The sequence below is a fragment of the Sycon ciliatum genome, chromosome 12, assembly GCF_964019385.1.
Source record: "Sycon ciliatum chromosome 12, ocSycCili1.1, whole genome shotgun sequence".
NCBI lineage: Eukaryota > Metazoa > Porifera > Calcarea > Leucosolenida > Sycettidae > Sycon > Sycon ciliatum.
Genome location: NC_088654.1, coordinates 3,988,736 through 4,007,392, shown reverse-complemented (window position 1 = coordinate 4,007,392; position 18,657 = coordinate 3,988,736). Strand labels below are relative to the sequence as shown.

Below are 18,657 nucleotides of genomic sequence, written 5' to 3'. Positions count from 1 at the left end.
ATTGGCGAAGGCTCCCTGGGGCTTCCACTATCGTACCCAGTGTGCGCCCCCCCCCCCCCTCCCCCTCCATTGCTATCAGCCCATCGCACACGGTACGTCCGAGGTGCTCCGCTCAATTCATCCAAAACGGCAATACAATTCTTATTAATTTATTCAACATCGTATGGCTTCCGATGGCAGCCAAAACGGGAAGATGTGGGTGATAGCCAACCATGGTAAAAAGAAGGAGAAGATTATATACATGAAAAGGAAACAGCCGAAAAGCTATATTGATTAGTTTTTTATTATTATGGTCCACTCACTCATCAGCAGGCCCTCAGATTCACTTTAAATTCTTTCAATGATGCAGAAGTCTTCACTGAGTCGGGAAGTTGTAGCCACGCAGGATCATGGCTAGTCTGGACCATGTGGCCGTACATATGGTCCGCAACTCATGCATAGACGAAAGGAATGCTATTCAAGCATCTCCAAAAATCACGCATTTTGTTTTATCACACTCAAATTGTAGTGCCATTTTGAAGTGTTATAATCGCTATTGGTCTTATACTGTGTACATTCACTTTAAAACATATCTACACGGAAAAATGCTTTATTTACCATTCAGTGACGTATTCTAGCTGATGGTTGTCACAGGAAAACGTTCCTAGAGCCCACACAGTGTTCCCTAGTGATGTGTGCAGACGCATGAGTATTCAGAATATTTGGAATATCCGCTCATTATGAATATTTGAATATTTATTATTTAAAGGATTTCCCAAAGGCATAGCCTATCGGGGGGATCTCCTAACAGTGAAAATGATCATTGATTTATATACTAGTGAAGCGACTTGTGCAGGCAAATATATGCAGTGTTTATAATGTTTTTTTAATACCTTTAATAGTAAGCTTACTACGGCGAGAAGTCAGATGGTGAGCAAAGGAAAATATTAGAATGGAAACAAGCTAGGAAAACGGTGGGGCACAAGTTATGCGTTAGAATCAGTACTCCTTTCCAGTGTCGTGCTACCTTGTGCACGTCTGACTGTTCAAAACCTGGTTTAGTTGGTGGATTCTAACGCATAACTTGTGCCCCACAGTTTTCCTTGGTTCCACTTACTAAGGTTTCAGAACACGTTTTCTAGAGACATTCATCAGGGAAAATACATCTCATGCAATAACGAAATCTAGCAATAAACAACGATACAAATACGTGGAAGATCAAGAGTACGAAATGCAGTACATGTATGTGAAAGAAAATGAGGAGAAAAGAAGGTGAAGTGCGAAAGTCAAGAGAAGTGTGAACTAATAACCTAGGGGTGGGCAGGTGAGAAATAATAACAATGTGAGACTCAGAGAGGGTGAAGTGTAAGGAGTACGCGCATGGGTATGTGGGTTGGTGTATGTGTGTGTGTTTGAATGCTAAGAGAATAGTCTAAGTTTAGTGACATTTTCTTTCTGGCTGCATATGTTGGGGTTATGTTTGCGAATGAAAACGGCTTCCAAATTCCAACACTTAAACTTACTAAGGTGATTGCGATTTTTAAAGCTTTCGTCTCCTCGTTGACTCTTCATACATGTATTTCCGCAACACCGGTATATTTGTACAAGAGTGTATGACTTGAACTACACAGTGTTTCGGGGAATTCCCACCTCATCATGATAAGGCCTCTTTTACAGGCAAACAGAATATAATTGACAATGGCATGGCGAATGATTAGAACACAACACCAAAAATTGAAAAACAATTTTATGTGTAAACGGTACCATATGGTAGGGGAAAGATCCAAGAAACCCTAATCCCCTTTTAACATCAAAATCTATGAAAAAAACGCAAAGAAACGCCTCATCAGTCTCATCAGCCTCATCAGTTGAACTAACACTTGAGTGGGCTAATGAAATGTGTGCTTCGAGAGCACTGCATTCTGCACAGCGGTACTCTACAAGCCTAAACATCACCAATATCACAAGGGATGCCAACTAAAGTGAAACGTCGTTTCCAGCGCGACAAACACCTCGCCAACTCCAGACAGCAGCGTGAGTCAGTGTCGCTCATGGAGGCGCAGCACAAGCGCTGAGGACAGTAGGCCATTCACAACGTTGTCGCCTCCAAACCATAATTCGCAAGCCCGTGCTGGGGATAACAATGTGAACACGAAGCTGTGGCGCCTTCGGCGATACTTGGGGAATTGTGCGTTGCTCCATATGTCATTATGATCTTTGCATGGTTATGAAAAATAGACACCCCAACTGGTTGTCGTTATGGCTAGTTATCGATTTTCGTGATATCTGGAGATGATGACCATTGCTTTCCAAACCAAACCAACCCGCACGATACTCTAGCTGGACGCTCATCAAGGCTCACACAAGAGGTTTAGAAGCGTCAACACGCTGCGTATTATCAAGTTATGCCAATAGACTAATCGGATTGTGTAAAAGCAGTCAATATGGAACAAGAAAAACAAACAAGAAAAACAAACGGGATCCTGAACTTGCGACTGAAGTACATTGAACATGGTGGCTGTGGAGAGGGGAAATACTCCATTCCCAACCAGCACAGCCACTCTACTAATGTACATGATTAAGTCCAAGGTAAGAATCAGGTTTAATATGGTGGTTAAGTTGAGTTGGTAGAGTAAGAATCAGGTCTAAACGGTGGTTAAGTTGAGTTGGTAGAGTAGATCATGCTGAGTAGGTGCCCAGCTCAGTAAAGCATCTGACTGGCTGAATCAGACAGTTCGAAGTCTCCGAGCTTGGCAGTTTCCTAGCAAGGGATATCTTACTTTTTTCTTTCTTTTTTGTTGATTCTTTTACAACGCAACACAATATTGTGGAAAGTACACAACAATAAGAGACAAGATCAAAAGGAAAGCTTTACAATAATAATAAAATTTATTATTATTGTAAAGCTTTCCTTTAATAATAATAATAAAACACAAGAAAGGGTTTGCTCCCCACACTGGAGCTCGCTTTCTTACAAATCATCAAATCATCGCCGAAGTCGCAACCACTACTTCGTAATAATAAAACACAGCCTGTAAAATGCAAAGAGTTACTGAGTACAGTCATCCAGTATCCATGCCTAGGGGCATGTTACCGTCCACAGGTGGGGGTCGCCAGTGGGGACGCGAAGTAGCTCTTGGCACGAGCCCAGCGAATCGCCACGCCAGGTTGGAACGAGAACTCTCCCGTGATGCCATGGACGGTGCCGGCGAGAAGGTACTCGTGGCGCGACCTCAGACCCAGCCCGCATGGTTGCTTGCAGCGTGACGTCATTGGGCTGGCAAGGGGCTTCTGGACGGGCAGGAGCTTGGGCTCAGGTTGTCTCTCCACGGGAACGCAGTAGGCTGTTGACTTCTGTACGGCATACTTGTCGGAGAGGATGCCAAAGGCGGCAGAGGTATTGGAGCAGATGGCCTTGATGTCGAGCAGGAAATGGCTGTTGCTCTCCTTGGCCATCCTTGCTACAATCACTGGACATCCAAATAGAACGACAGCCCACACCAGAAAAAGAGATACTTTTGGGCCATCCTTGCTACAATCACTGGACATCCAAATAGAACAACAGCCCACACCAGAAAAAGAGATACTTTTGGGCACAGATATGCAAACACACGCACAGAGAACAAGAGAGAGAGTGTGTGTGTGTGTGTGTGTGTGTGTGTGTGTGTGAGTGTGTGTGTGTGTGTGTGTGTGTGTGTGTGTGTGTGTGTGTGTGTGTGTGTGTTTGTGTGTGTGTGTGTGAGAGAGAGAGAGAGAGAGAGAGAGAGAGAGAGAGAGAGAGAGAGATAGGGAGAGAGAGATAGGGGAGAGAGAAAGGGAAAGATTATAAATAACGTTAGAGAGACAGACAAACAAACGCAGACAGACAGACAGAGACACATACATACTCAGTCTACATTCATGCGTACACAATTGTGGTGGTCTCTAAGCATCAATTTCATAAGCCAATTCGAGCTCAGCTTATGAGGGGCCTGAAGTGTCCCTAAACACTGTTCATTGAGCAAGAAGCGGTTATTTCTTGTTACTTGCAGGTTAGGCAGTATGCACCAGATTGCAATCGCGAGCTAGCCAAGTGTGGGTCTGTCTGCAGGAGTAGCCATCTCTAAGGTTAGTATCAGTGTACGGGTATACGCTGACGATGCGTGACCCATTTCCCTTCAATCTTAAGAAACCAACACTCAGCATTGCCGCTTGCAAGTTGCCCTAACTGGTCCTTTCAAGTGCTTACGGAAGTCGCTGCAGCGAGACTTCTCAACCAGGTGCCTTTCCTCCTCGCTCCTTCTCTTGATAGTGCATCTTGGGCAGACCTGGACATCTGCACACACACAAACACACATCGGTAGACAGACAACAAACACATGACACACATGCTGGTCAGGGCATATACATGTGAGCATGGCACGTGAAAGACGTGCGACAGGCCCATTTCCAAAATGAACAAGATACCGATATGATTAAAATACGTGTAGAACAAATCACATGGAAACGAGTTATCGCACTTTTTGACGGCATATTTTCTTGTTACAGCTGTGGATAGTTGCTTCATAACTAGTTTCCATGTGATTTCTTCTATTTTAATTATATAATGTATTATACTGGTGAGGTATCCAAGTTTAAATACCGGTATGAAGTTTGCAATTCTGAACTTGACCAATAGACTTCCTGTGGTCAAAGAATTCGGGCTGTGCTCCCCCAACCTCTACCCCTACCCTGCCCACATAATCTAAGGATCGTCACCACTTAACACGGCTACAGTTGCAATACTTTTGTTGGTGTCTGTAGCGAAGAGGTGGTGACGTGTTGGCGGATAATGCCGGCGGATACATTGGCTGAGTTTTACAACTTTGGCAGACAATTGGCAGAATTTTAGAATTTTAGCAGAAACATTGCCAGAATTTGATACATTTTCTGGCAGGTTTCATGCTTGTTAGGCATCTGGACAAAAATCAGTAGAATTCAAGGAAGTGCCAGCCAACTGAGCAGCTTTTTGAGCAGAACCTGCCAACGTTCGAGCATTATCTTCCATTGGATAGTCGGGGTGTGTGCATGCTGAAGGACCATCCGATGCTCTGCAAAATGTACTACATGTACAATGAACCCTGTCACGGCAACCACTCTGATAAGGCCACCACCTGTCCCTGAAGACAACAGCAACCAGGACCAAGGGATGCTACGTGCAGTCAAATGACCCTGGATAAGGAGGAAACCTGCTAACAGAGACCACGTTTTAAAGGTCCCTGAAGTGGTCGTCGTAGGAATTATAGTTTCACTGTATCTATTATTGAGAGTACTTCAAGTACATAGGCTGATCTGATTTAGTCCCTACCTGCTCTGGGCTTCTGGCAGATGACCGCCCGGACCCGTCTTGTGCATTTGCTGGTGACGATGCTCCCCGTTCCATTCATGTAGAAGCAGGTCTGACCATTCCATTGCTGGTAGAAGGCGGTTTCGATTCTCGGCTGATAGCTGGATCCCTCCAGTGTACGCTTGCCGTAGATCCAGTAAGGAATACTGCAGTGCAGAGTGCCCGTGAGCAAACACACAAACAAAAATCAAGAATATAGTGGCTTCACATATTTGCCATGTGACAAAATTTGTGCCGAAAGTGACCATTTCACGTGGACATCGCGTGACCAACACAACGTGGATGCGGGAGTTGAGCAGGGTTGTAACCAACATGGCTGCCCTGTATGATCAGGTGATAGGTGTGAAGCCACTCTATTGCTACTGTCTATCACCACTCCCTCGCACTGTGTGTGTGTGTGTGCCAAGTGGTCAAGGGCTACGACTCCTACAAGACGAGTTGAGTGAAATAATAATATAAATAATAATCCCTATTTTCCTCCAATCCCTCTCGTGTTTCCTATGATCGATATTAAAAAAAAGGTGTTGTGTGTTTCGATCTCTTGTTTACCTACCATCATATTTAATATCCATATGATGCATGGCCCCACCTTCGGCTGCTGAATGGTAGCCCGGTGGGTGCCTATCTCCGGGCTTCGGCCGAGTGCTGATGGATGATCAATGACTGTGAGGGGAAAGGTCAGTGCAACTGGTCCCAATAGTTTTAGTTTGTAATATAGCAACAAGTTACGGCAAATCTGCATTTCTAACGTTTGTCTAATGGCCTTGCTGGGCTGTGTCACAACGGTTGGATTTTTGCGCACTACTCGAACCATCTCGACTCGGACTGGAGTAGTGCAGAGTCCTGGTATATGTACTTGATACCTGGCGGTTATGCACTCTTGTGTGCAACGCCACACAAATCTCTGTCACGACTCGTTTTCAACATTGCATCATTTTCATGTAGCTGCGCGTGCAGGCCACGACAATCGTCATGTAGCTGCGCGTGCAGGCCGCGACATTCGCTACCTGAAAATGACGCAATGTTGAAAACGAGTCGTGACAAGACCTTATCGCGAGTTGCACACTCTGGGGGTTATGGTCTCTTGCTAGTACTACTACTGGTCTTGTAAGTACATGCCACGACAAAGGTGAACAGTAATGTTCATAGCAATGAGTCGGTTTGGTAAAGAGCGAGCCAGATACAGGCCTACGACACAGTCGTCAAAAACCGTAAATCCCATGCACGGAGTTTATGATAATTATCATGCTCGGCTGGCTCAAATCTCCCCGCGATTCTTACGGCTGTTGTGGGGTAGGAGCCCGACGCACATCGGTAAGACCGATCCAGCTGTTTTCCGACTTGGACAGTTCGGCCACTAGCTGATGGACCTATCACAGTGGCATAGGAAGGATAAAGGCAACGGCATTTGAAATTATATCAGTTAGAGGTGAAGGAAACTGCTCATAGTAAAGAGTCGGCTTGGGGAAAGAGAGAGACAGAGACACAAAGAGAGAGAGACAGAGAGACAGAGAGACAGAGAGACAGAGAGACAGACAGACAGACAGACAGACAGACAGACAGACAGACAGACAGACAGACAGACAGACAGACAGACAGACAGACAGAGAGAGAGAGAGAGAGAGAGAGAGAGAGAGAGAGAGAGAGAGAGAGAGAGAGAGAGAGACAGACAGACAGAGACACAGAGAGAGACAGAGACAATGAGAGACCACCACACTGTACAACCATGTGCTGATTCACTAGATACACACTGCTTCAGTTCACTGTATACGTACTTCACGTGTTCTGAGCTCCGCCGGCTCCGAATCCCGGTGGCGACACTGTCTATAAGCTCTCTGGAACGTCACTCCCAAGCGGAATTTCTCGATGACGTAACAGCCTTGTCTGAAAGCGGACCAACCTTCACCGCAGCCTGCGGCGAATAAAACCACAAAAAGAACAAAAATGGAGATCACGGCATTCGAGGCGAACGAGATATTCACACCAGACATGCGTGCATATAACAAGGCAGATCAATCGAGAGAGAGAGAGAGAGGGTGTGTGAGAGAGAGAGAGAGAGAGAGAGAGAGAGAGAGAGAGAGTGTGTGTGAGAGAGAGAGAGAGAGAGAGAGAGAGAGAGAGAGAGAGAGAGAGAGAGAGAGAGAGAGAGAGAGAGAGAGAGAGAGAGAGAGAGAGAGAGAATGCAGACTGCAAAGTCAGCTAGAAGGCTGCACAGTACAGAACACGGAGGCAAGTCCCTACATCCCCTATGTTTTGTCCTTTTCCTCGTTTCCTTTTTGTTCTGCACATGTTTTCCAGTTGGACTGTGTAAAGAGTAAAAAGAAGCCCCAAAACACTGAGAACCCGAGTCCAGGGCACACTGATGCTACAGTACATAGTACAGGACACAGTCGAGAGGAGACAGACGGATAAAGACACGGGACCAGTGCAGCAGGCAAGCGTTCGAATTCTCAACATGGGATTTCGCCGGAGCCTACAGCCCAGACATACGATGCTGGCAACATAAATCCGATCCCCTGGGCGATGCGGCGCGCCGCCCAGGGGGTCGGATTTCAGTTGCCAGCACTGTACAAGTACATAGGTGATCAACTGAAAGACAAGCGTGAACTGCGTGTAAGCAAATCGCTCACGAAAGCAAGTACATGTAGTTGTCGCTGCACCAACTAACTTACCAGATGGGACCGGAGTATCGTCTTCGGATGAAGATGAACTGGACGCGGGGGAAACTGGATCAGAATCGTCAGCTGAAGTGGAACTTGACACACTTGCCAGGCATAGCGCGAACAGCAGCGTTAGTCCCAGTAGGGAACGAATAAGCACACACCCGACCATTGTGGTATCGTGTGCAGGACGAGGGGCGGCGATTGCGAACGGCAGCAACGACTTGTCTTCTCACGATCTCGGAGACGACTGGAAAGAAATCTGAAAGCGCCGCCCCTTATATAGGGTGGCTGGTCTTTCATGATGCACAAGTTTGGTCGGACTGGTGATTGGTCGGACTGGTCTTTAAAAAGAGTCTTGGCATACTATTGTGCCGTATTTGCTTATTTACGGATTCCCTACAATTTGTAGAGGTAAATGGATGCGCACCTTGCGAGTCTCTCCTAATGGAATAACTACAGCTGTACTACTTTACACTCTTGCTACTACGCTATGCGCCAGCCTAAAAATGGCTATCTGGGGAAGAGACAAACTATTACTTGTCGCTCCATGGTTTCGTATCGTTATGGACTTTCTGGGTCTAGGTTTCTCGATTGCCCATTCGATCGTGAGCCCAGCCTGATACCCTGGCACAGGTACGTATACCGTAGAATCTCGCGGATAGGTTTATCTGTTTCATAAGGACATTTCGGTGGGCTTATACGAGAACATGTGCTTATACGCGGGCATGGGCTTATACGCCGACTCCAAGTTGTGCTATTGAAAAGTATCAAGGAAGTGAGAAGTACATTGCTGAAAACCACTGTGCAAACAAAAACAACCGATGATTGTGCGGAAATGTAGGAAAAAACTATAAATGTACATATGTACTACGTACATGGTATGGCCAAGAGTCAATAATTTATGGACTCTTGGTATGACCTATGTACGTCAAGAGTACATAAGTAACATAACCCCCCGGCCCCGGGGTTATTTTAGAAAAGCGATCCTGTCAGCTTATTGTGTTCACATGGCAGAAAAAACGACATCGCTATGCTACGTAAGTTTCTACGTAAGGTGCTCGGTATTTCACTTAGGCTACGTAAGTTTCTACGTTAGATGCTCGGTATATGATTGATTGATTTTATTTGGATTCGCGAGACCAAACGAGCAGGAGTGCTCAATAACAGGGTAGCGAATGGTTGAGTTGTGCTATGTGACAATGTAGTGTGTGCGTGGGGGGGGGGGGGGGGGGGGGAGCTGCGGACAATGTAAGGGGATGGGAGGAGAGAAGGCCAGCGGAGAGTCAAATTCAGAAGAGGGAGGAGAGGATAGCTGAAGTACACGGTTACTGAGCGAATTCAAATAAACCAAACAAACAGCAAAACAAGTACACAGCTCACGAGAATAAAGAGGACTGGAGCACAGAATTGAACTGCTGATGTACACAGCTGACGAGAATAAAGACAGGAGCACAGAAATGAACGGGAGGCAGTCTACGAAGTGGTGGTACCATCGGTGCATGCACCACGGTACATTGCCGGAATAGACCGATCCCCTTATTTTACTGGGTTCGAGCACGGGGGCAACCTCACTCGCGATCGAGCTAGTTTTTGAACGTGACAGCATCTTTGACAGTGTGTTTCAGGTTTGTTTTGGAATGTCTTCTGCTTAGTTCAAGTGGTTTGCGATGGCTTCGAGCGGTGCTGAACCTCCTGCTGGTAGGAGCAGAGTCTCCGAGAGAGACATGGACTGTGATGCAGCTGCAAGATTTTTTCAAGGCCCAGGAGGGACCGATCTCGGGCCACAAACAGGAGTTACTCCAGAGGTGAGTTTTTGTTGTTGTTGAAATATTCGAATCGCGAATCGTGTTGTGAGACTTATTTTGTGCCTAGGCTACAGCAGACCGTATTTCTTTCTCCTTGAGATCGGTGCTGAAGATAATAGTAACCTTTTCTGGTCTGCCTTTTCCTCTCCAGAGCCATCTTCTATGAAGGTAACCGTGGTGCTGCCAAGTCACCAAGTCGCGATCGCGATCAGCAGCCCTGAAGTGGAAACTTTTGAATCGATTTTCCAACGATCTGGTTGGACATCAGCCGCTACAGTACTTCTGATTGCCTGTAGTGACAACAGCAGCCATCCTTGGACACCTTGCAAAGACAGGAAAAGCCACTGGTGGAAGCGACTGCTATGAGGTGACGATAGCAGCGGGTGATCGCTGTTTTGTCAAGTCGAAGGGCTAGCCGACCCAGAGGAAGCATTAAAAAAAACGATGAGCAGTGCGTGGTATTTGTTGAGCGTGAAGAGCTAGAGGAGGACAGTGCAAACACATGGAAGGAGTGGATGGTGTTTGAAGAACAGTGTGCTGTGTGCCGGCTGGTGGTGATGGTGGTCTTTGTCAGCATGTATTCGCGCTGCTTCTTGTGCTGGAACACTTCTCGCCCAGAAAGGCAGATTGCGTGCTCCCTGGCCCTCAGTCGGCAATGGGGCATTTGTTCCAGGAACATTACCCCAGAGCCAGTGATGAGTCGTACCTTTGAAAGGTCGAAGCTTGCTGTTAATCGCAAGCGTAGCGCAGTGGATTGCTCCCTCTTCGAAGTACGAGGGCCAAAGCTTGCCGCTGTCTGCAGCAAAGTGTGTGTGCGGTTCTTTCGAACCTATGAATATACCCCCCCCCCCCCCCCCTCTCTCTCTCTCTCTCTTAGGAAGACTGCATGTTCAGAGTGAACTATTTTCTAGTATATTTAATGTGAGACGGGCTGTTTACGCCCAAGATCAAGATACATTTTTTTTCTGTTTCTATACCTTCCTAATAAAATGCATTGTGACAGAGCTTTCGGTCATACTCCGCTGTACTACATCCTCAACCCGCCACCACCATGCGCTCTTGGCCGAACTAATGCACGAAGCATAAACACACCAGCACAGCAAGGACACTTCCGTTGACAGATATTGTTTACGCCTCTAGACAGCTGTTTCGTTTCTTCGAGCTCATCGTTAGAGGAAGATAGTAGCAGGATATTAATGATGATATAATATAAGATGATAGACGGTTTATGGTCCGATATTGATGATTAGAGATCTGAGAAAGCAATGACAGTGATTGCGAAATGGATAATATTATCATGATTATATGCCAGTCCGGTAATGCGTTGTACTGGTGGACAGTAGTGAAATCATCACTGCATTCGATGCAAATATTGGTATACCTTGGTTTCAGTATTGGAAAAAAAGAGTAAGAGAACCTGGTTGATTTGGTTGCATCTGCGACTGGCTACCGGGTGTTGTGATCAGCAATGTTACCATGGGAGAAAATAAGAGCGCAAGGATCTGTTGGGTCTTGTTGTGCCGTGCCGGTGCGAGAACCATAAGTGCATGGCAAAATAGAACTGTTTCATCCACAATGCAGAATGTCTTGCGGTACATGGCATTGATGACTGAACATCTAGCCAGCTCGCCCAAATGGGGATCATGCCCAAACGGAGGAACAAGACATCTTTCCAGCTCAGCTAGCTATATACCGTGAAACGGATGATAAACTTGTGCCACGCATGCCAGCTTCTGTTCCATTCGGCCCAGGCTTAGACACATTAATGCCAATAGCAGCTGATCCTCAATTACATGCTCATTGGCGATTTACGGCCACCTCCAACTGTATCCGCCGTCCCTCAGCTTCCGTCTTCGCAGATCTGGCGCGGCGCAGTACATTTTCTCGGCTAGGCTCAAAGAAGTCCCACACAGCAGTCCAAACACCTGAAGGCAAACCAGTCAGAAACTGGAGCGGCTCAGAGTCTTTCTTTATGTTATGGTACGTAAGCTGTTTTTCGGCTTTCTTCACCCCAGTCCTCACATCGTCCAACTGCTCCACGAGACTCTGTACACGAGCTCTACTTGCTGCCAGCTCTTGATGCAGATGCTGCACTTCCATTACAGGACCAAACTGCACTAAGGCAGGTTCCTTTCCAACTCAAAGTACCGTTGCCTCTCAGCAAAATACTGGTTTGGGAGCATGGGGAGCTCGTGATGCAGACGCTGCACTTCCATTATAGGACCGAACTGCACTAGGCTCAGCAACTACTGTTTTGCGAGCATGGGGAGCAGGGCGTCCAGACTCCACTCTCTTGCGAAAAGCAAACCTGGTACCGTAGGACAGCTGTTGGGTTCCTGGACTCATCCTGCTCTTGTAGAGCTGGGCAAAACGATTTCGATTTCGGGATCGAAATGATCGCTGCAACTCAAATATTCAGAGTGACCCTAAAACTACGTCCTTCCTCACGGGGCATAACCTGGATCCGCTCGCTCCAGGCCGCTGTGGCTCCACACGAGGAAAGGAGTGAAATGACTTGTTTGCTTCGTCCTCCTGTTCAGTTCTGACAGTGAGGAACGCAGCAATGATCCTGAGAAGGCATCCTGAAGTCGTAAAAAGGAAGACGTCTAAACAAAAACAAAACAGCTCAAATCAAAAGTCCTTGTGACATTTTTGTAGACAGGCTTGCACTGCATGTAGATTTCGCGTGCTCTGCACTTCGCATGCGAGAAGTCGCGCACAGCCGAGGTGAGGTTGGTCGCGTGTGTGCAGCAGGATCCCACGCGACTGCGGAGTTGCCCCCTTGCTCGAACCCAGACAATATTTAAAAATAAGGGGATCGGTCTATTCACTCAGTGTCACAAAACGATTACGCAACACTGCAACAGTACTGACATGCCCACAGAGTACCTCTTAGGTCACTGGTTTGAGGCAAAGATGCAAACGGGAAAAGTCTGAAGAAGAAAAATTGATTCTCACCACCAGGTGTGACAATAATAAATATGGTAAAATACTTGAGCGCCGCATGGACCAGTGGTCCAAGGGAGATTTTGCAGAGCTGCAACGGGAAGCGGACACCATACAGACCTCTCTTCTATCGTCCAAGAACAAACATAAACGTGATTCAGTGGGTCCGTCGGTTGACCCTGCTAGGCGTTTTGCAGATTATGTCACCGCGGGCAAAGTGGGCAAGGCGCTCCGTGGCTTGACAAGCGGTGATGATGGAGGCGTCCATCAGTTGGACGACGAGATTGACGGACGCACTGTCCGGGATATCCTGAAAGACAAACATCCACCCGCAGAGCCGATGAGCGAGGACGCCGTTATTGGTGGTGATCCACCTGCTCCACCTCATCCGATCTATTTCAGCAGCCTTGGACGTCAGTCGATTAAGAGTGCAGCGCTCGGTACGCAGGGTGCTGCGGGGCCGAGTGGTGTTGACGCCGAGAACTGGAGGCATATTTGCGCTAGTTTCTCTGACGCCTCCCAGGGCCTTTGCGATGCACTAGCATCGTGTGCAAGGCGTTTAGCCTCCACGTACGTGCACCCAGCATCTTTGTCGGCTTTCACTGCGTGCAGATTGATAGCGTTGGACAAGCAACCCGGTGTCCGGCCGATTGGAATAGGTGAGGTCGCTCGACGCATTATAAGCAAGGCCATCCTCTCCGTCGTAGGCCAAGCCGTTCAGGAGGCGGTTGGGTGTATACAGCTATGCGCTGGCCAGGATTGCGGTATAGAGGCGGGAATACATGCGATGCAGCAGGCCTTTGAGCTGGATGACACCGAAGGAATTCTGATGGCGGATGCAAGTAATGCGTTCAACAGACTAAATCGACAGACTTGCTTAAGAAATGTTCGGCACTTGTGTCCATCACTTGCTACCGTTCTAATTAATACCTACCGTGATCCAGCTCATCTCTACGTGGACGGTGAAAGTATCCTGTCGCAAGAAGGGACAACACAGGGTGATCCCCTTGCAATGTACATGTACGCGTTGGGAATAATGCCCTTGATACGTTTGGCGGATGAGGCGGGTGCGGTGCAGTCATGGTTCGCGGACGATTCATCCGCTGCTGCTCGTCTTCGCAGATGGTGGGACATAATGGACAAGAGAGGACCGGCATATGGATATTACGTAAACCCAAAGAAATCGGTCCTTGTCGTCAAGGAAAGGTGTTACCAGGAGGCGACTGAATTGTTTCGAGACACTGGTGTAATGATAACGGACGAGGGATCACGATATCTTGGCGCAGCAATCGGAAGGGACAGCTTTCTTCAAAGCTATATCAAAACAAAGGTGGACGAATGGATGGGGGAACTGAAGAAGCTAGCAGTATTTGCACAAACCCAGCCGCAGGCTGCGTATTCTGCGTATGTGATGGGCCTCAGGGGTAGATGGGCGTTCCTCTGTCGTACCATGAAGGTACCCGAACCCATGTTCCAACCGCTGGAGGACATTGTGAAGTCTGAACTGATTCCCGCCTTAACTTGCCGTGCACCCCCAGGCGACACCCTCCGACGGCTTATGGCTTTGCCGTGTCGTCTGGGTGGGCTCGGTTTGATTAACCCTGTTTCCCTATGCCAACAATACGACTCGTCGGTTCGGATGACCAACCCTTTGTCTCGGAGAATCTTGTCGGGGGATGGCTCCATCGGTGACTCGGTAGTGTTAATCAGATCGGCCAAGAGAGACGCCAAGGCATCTTCTCGACGTCATCAGAAACTGGAATTCGACGCGATATCGGGCAGTGCGTCGGAGTCGCTACGACATGTCATAGACGTCGCGAAGGAGAAAGGGTCGTCGAGCTGGCTGACGTGCCGTCCACTTAAGAAATATCATTTTAATTTAACAAAGGGAGAGTTTTGGGACGGACTCTGCCTCCGTTACGGATGGACACCGGCCAGGGTACCGTCACACTGCTCTTGCGGCCAAGAGGCAACTGTCGCGCATTCCCTGTCGTGCCCCTATGGAGGGTTTCCCTCCATTAGACACAATGGTATTCGGGACGTCACGGCCCGGCTGCTGGACGAGGTGTGCACCAGTGTGTCCATCGAGCCCTTGCTGCAACCGCTGACGGGGGAGCGTCTTCGCTACCGGACCGCAAATGTGGAAGACCGTGCGCGGTTGGATGTCGCTACCAATGGTTTGTGGGGCAGTCGTTTTGAGCGTACACTTATTGATATACGGGTTTTTAATCCTCACTCACGCTCAAATCGATCTGCACCACATACTATTGTGTATCAGCGACATGAAAAAGAAAAGAGAAGGCACTATGAGGAGCGGGTGAGGCAGGTTGAGCAAGCCTCCTTTGTTCCGGCGGTCATGTCAGCCAGTGGCGGAATGGGTCCGGCATCAACAGCACTGTACAAACGAATTGCTCATCTCTTGGCGGAGAAGAGGGGTGAGCATTACTCTCATGTTATGGCATTTGTTAGATGCAGGATTTCCTTCAGCCTTCTGAAATCCTGTATCGTGTGCATTCGCGGTTGTAGGCGTGTAAATTTTGGTTTGAAATTTGCACCCTCCTGCGGAGCCCACGCTGCTTTGGCAGTGGCGGAGGCTCGCTTGCCGACGTAACCGTCGGAGATCATCATGAACAATGGACTGACTAATTATTCACTTGTCCTGTCTTTATAAATAACATGTTATTGCATATGTTCTTGGTTTAGTTTTTGGCCTTTTTCGTGCTTTGGAGTTGATAACATTTTCCTCACTATCGAAAAAAATAATAATAATTCTCACCACCAGGACTCGAACGAGGGACCTCCGCTATTTAGTTGTTGCCATCCCCCCCCCCCCCCCCTCCCAAATGCACACGTTAGGGCTCTCCGCCTTCTACGTGAAATAAAACAGAAAGAGAACCTATAGCAAACATTTGAAGATCCTCGTTCGGTCTCTCCACCTTCTCCGCGGACAAAAGAAAACTAGAGGGAAAAAGAAGCAAAAGTGAAGAGTATGACGCGGTTTAGGCACCACTGGGAGTCAGTGAGTGAGAGCAGCAGGCCTCAGCAACGGCCAGTGTTGCAGAGGCATCTGTCACCTCACCAACTCATGTTGGGCATTGTTTGTTTGTTTGTTTGTATACTTTATTTGAATTCGCTAATCCAAACGAGCACAAATGCTCAATGACAAGGCAGCGAATATGTTACCATGTTGCAGGGAAGGAGGGTTGGGGAGAAAATAAGGAGAAAAAAGAGAGAATGGTAGATATCTCAATGAAGAGCGAAGCGTTATCAAAACTGCAAGTAAGCCAGCGAACGACAGTTCTGTAACCCGCCTAATAACTGAGTACATTTTTCAGGCGTGCAATGGATAGGCCTGGGCGGATAATGCTAGTTATTTTGCGGGATAATGCTAATGGCAATGCCAGAAAAACTGTATCATAGTGCTACTTATAATGCTGCTGTTCCTCTGTAATGCCAGCAATTCACCAGTGGTAAGTATGGAAAAATGGCTTCAAAGTCTTCCAACTTTCTGCCCTTCCACCAGGCAAAGATTCTCGGTTTCTCCATTGGCGAAGGCTCCCTGGGGCTTCCACTATCGTACCCAGTGTGCGCCTCCCCTCCCCCTCCATTGCTATCAGCCCATCGCACACGGTACGTCCGAGGTGCTCCGCTCAATTCATCCAAAACGGCAATACAATTCTTATTAATTTATTCAACATCGTATGGCTTCCGATGGCAGCCAAAACCGGAAGATGTGGGTGATAGCCAACCATGGTAAAAAGAAGGAGAAGATTATATGCATGAAAAGGAAACAGCCGAAAAGCTATATTGATTAGTTTTGGTCCACTCACTCATCAGCAGGCCCTCAGATTCACTTTAAATTCTTTCAATGATGCAGAAGTCTTCACTGAGTCGGGAAGTTGTAGCCACGCAGGATCATGGCTAGTCTGGACCATGTGGCCGTACATATGGTCCGCAACTCATGCATAGACGAAAGGAATGCTATTCAAGCATCTCCAAAAATCACACATTTTGTTTTATCACACTCAAATTGTAGTGCCATTTTGAAGTGTTATAATCGCTATTGGTTTTATACTGTGTACATTCACTTTAAAACATATCTACACAGAAAAATGCTTTATTTACCATTCAGTGACGTATTCTAGCTGATGGTTGTCACAGGAAAACGTTCCTAGAGCCCACACAGTGTTCCCTAGTGATGTGTGCAGACGCATGAGTATTCAGAATATTTGGAATATCCGCTCATTATGAATATTTGAATATTTATTATTTAAAGGATTTCCCAAAGGCATAGCCTATCGGGGGGATCTCCTAACAGTGAAAATGATCATTGATTTATATACTAGTGAAGCGACTTGTGCAGGCAAATATATGCAGTGTTTATAATGTTTTTTTAATACCTTTAATAGTAAGCTTACTACGGCGAGTAGTCAGATGGTGAGCAAAGGAAAATATTAGAATGGAAACAAGCTAGGAAAACGGTGGGGCACAAGTTATGCGTTAGAATCAGTACTCCTTTCCAGTCTCGTGCTACCTTGTGCACGTCTGACTGTTCAAAACCTGGTTTAGTTGGTGGATTCTAACGCATAACTTGTGCCCCACCGTTTTCCTTGGTTCCACTTACTAAGGTTTCAGAGCACGTTTTCTAGAGACATTCATCAGGGAAAATACGTCTCATGCAATAACGAAATCTAGCAATAAACAACGATACAAATACGTGGAAGATCAAGAGTACACAAAGGCACAAGAGTACGAAATGCAGTACATGTATGTGAAAGAAAATGAGGAGAAAAGAAGGCGAAGTGCGAAAGACAAGAGAAGTGTGAACTAATAACCTAGGGGTGGGCAGGTGAGAAATACTAACAATGTAAGACTCAGAGAGGGTGAAGTGTAAGCAGTACGCGCATGGGTAATGTGGGTGGGTGTATGTGTGTGTGTGTGAATGCTAAGAGAATAGTCTAAGTTTAGTGACATTTTCTTTCTGGATGCATATGTTGGGGTTATGTTTGCGAATGAAAACAGCTTCCAAATTCCAATACTTAAACTTACTAAGGTGATTGCGATTTTAAAGCTTTCGTCTCCTCGTCGACTTTTCATACATGTATTACCATGACACCGGTAGATTTGTAAGTGAGTGTATGACTTGAACTACACAGCGTTTGGGGGAATTCCCACCTCATCATGATAAGGCCTCTTTTACGGGCAAACAGAATATAATTGACAATGGCATGGCGAATGATTAGAACACAACACCAAAAAATTGAAAAACAATTGTATGTGTGAACGGTACCATTTGGTAGGGGAAAGATCCAAAAGTCCCTAATCCCCTTCTAACATCAAAATCAATGAAAAAAACAACGCAAAGAAACGCCTCATCAGTCTCATCAGCCTCATCAGTTGAACTAACACTTGAGTGGGCCGATGAAATTTGTGCTTCGAGAGCACTGCAGTATGCACAGCGGTACTCTACAAGCCTAAACACCACCAATATCACAAGGGATGCCAACTAAAGTGAAACGTCGTTTCCAGCGCGACAAACACCTCGCCAACTCCAGGTAGCAGCGTGAGTCAGTGTCGCTCATGGAGGCGCAGCACAAGCGCTGAGGACAGTAGGCCATTCACAACGTTGTCGCCTCCAAACCATAATTCGCAAGCCCGTGCTGGGGATAGCAATGTGAACACGAAGCTGTGGCGCCTTCGGCGATACTTGGGGAATTGTGCGTTGCTCCATATGTCATTATGATCTTTGCATGGTTATGAAAAATAGACACCCCAACTGGTTGTCGTTATGGCTAGTTATCGATTTTCGTGATATCTGGAGATGATGACCATTGCTTTCCAAACCAAACCAACCCGCACGATACTCTAGCTGGACGCTCATCAAGGCTCACACAAGAGG

General features: G+C 47.0%; 1 protein-coding gene across 1 annotated transcript; it reads right to left on the bottom strand.

Moving 5' to 3' along the window:
- Positions 1-2,927: 2,927 nt before the first annotated feature.
- On the bottom strand, positions 2,928-8,244 carry LOC135828210 (uncharacterized). Its single transcript, XM_065340665.1, has 6 exons — positions 8,017-8,244; positions 7,120-7,256; positions 6,626-6,714; positions 5,306-5,490; positions 4,208-4,294; positions 2,928-3,449 (listed from the first exon to the last, which is right to left on the bottom strand). The coding sequence occupies exons 1-6, from the start codon at positions 8,174-8,176 to the stop codon at positions 3,070-3,072; spliced, it is 1,038 nt and encodes a 345-aa protein (XP_065196737.1). The 5' UTR covers positions 8,177-8,244; the 3' UTR covers positions 2,928-3,069.
- Between the last annotated feature and the right edge of the window lie 10,413 nt (positions 8,245-18,657).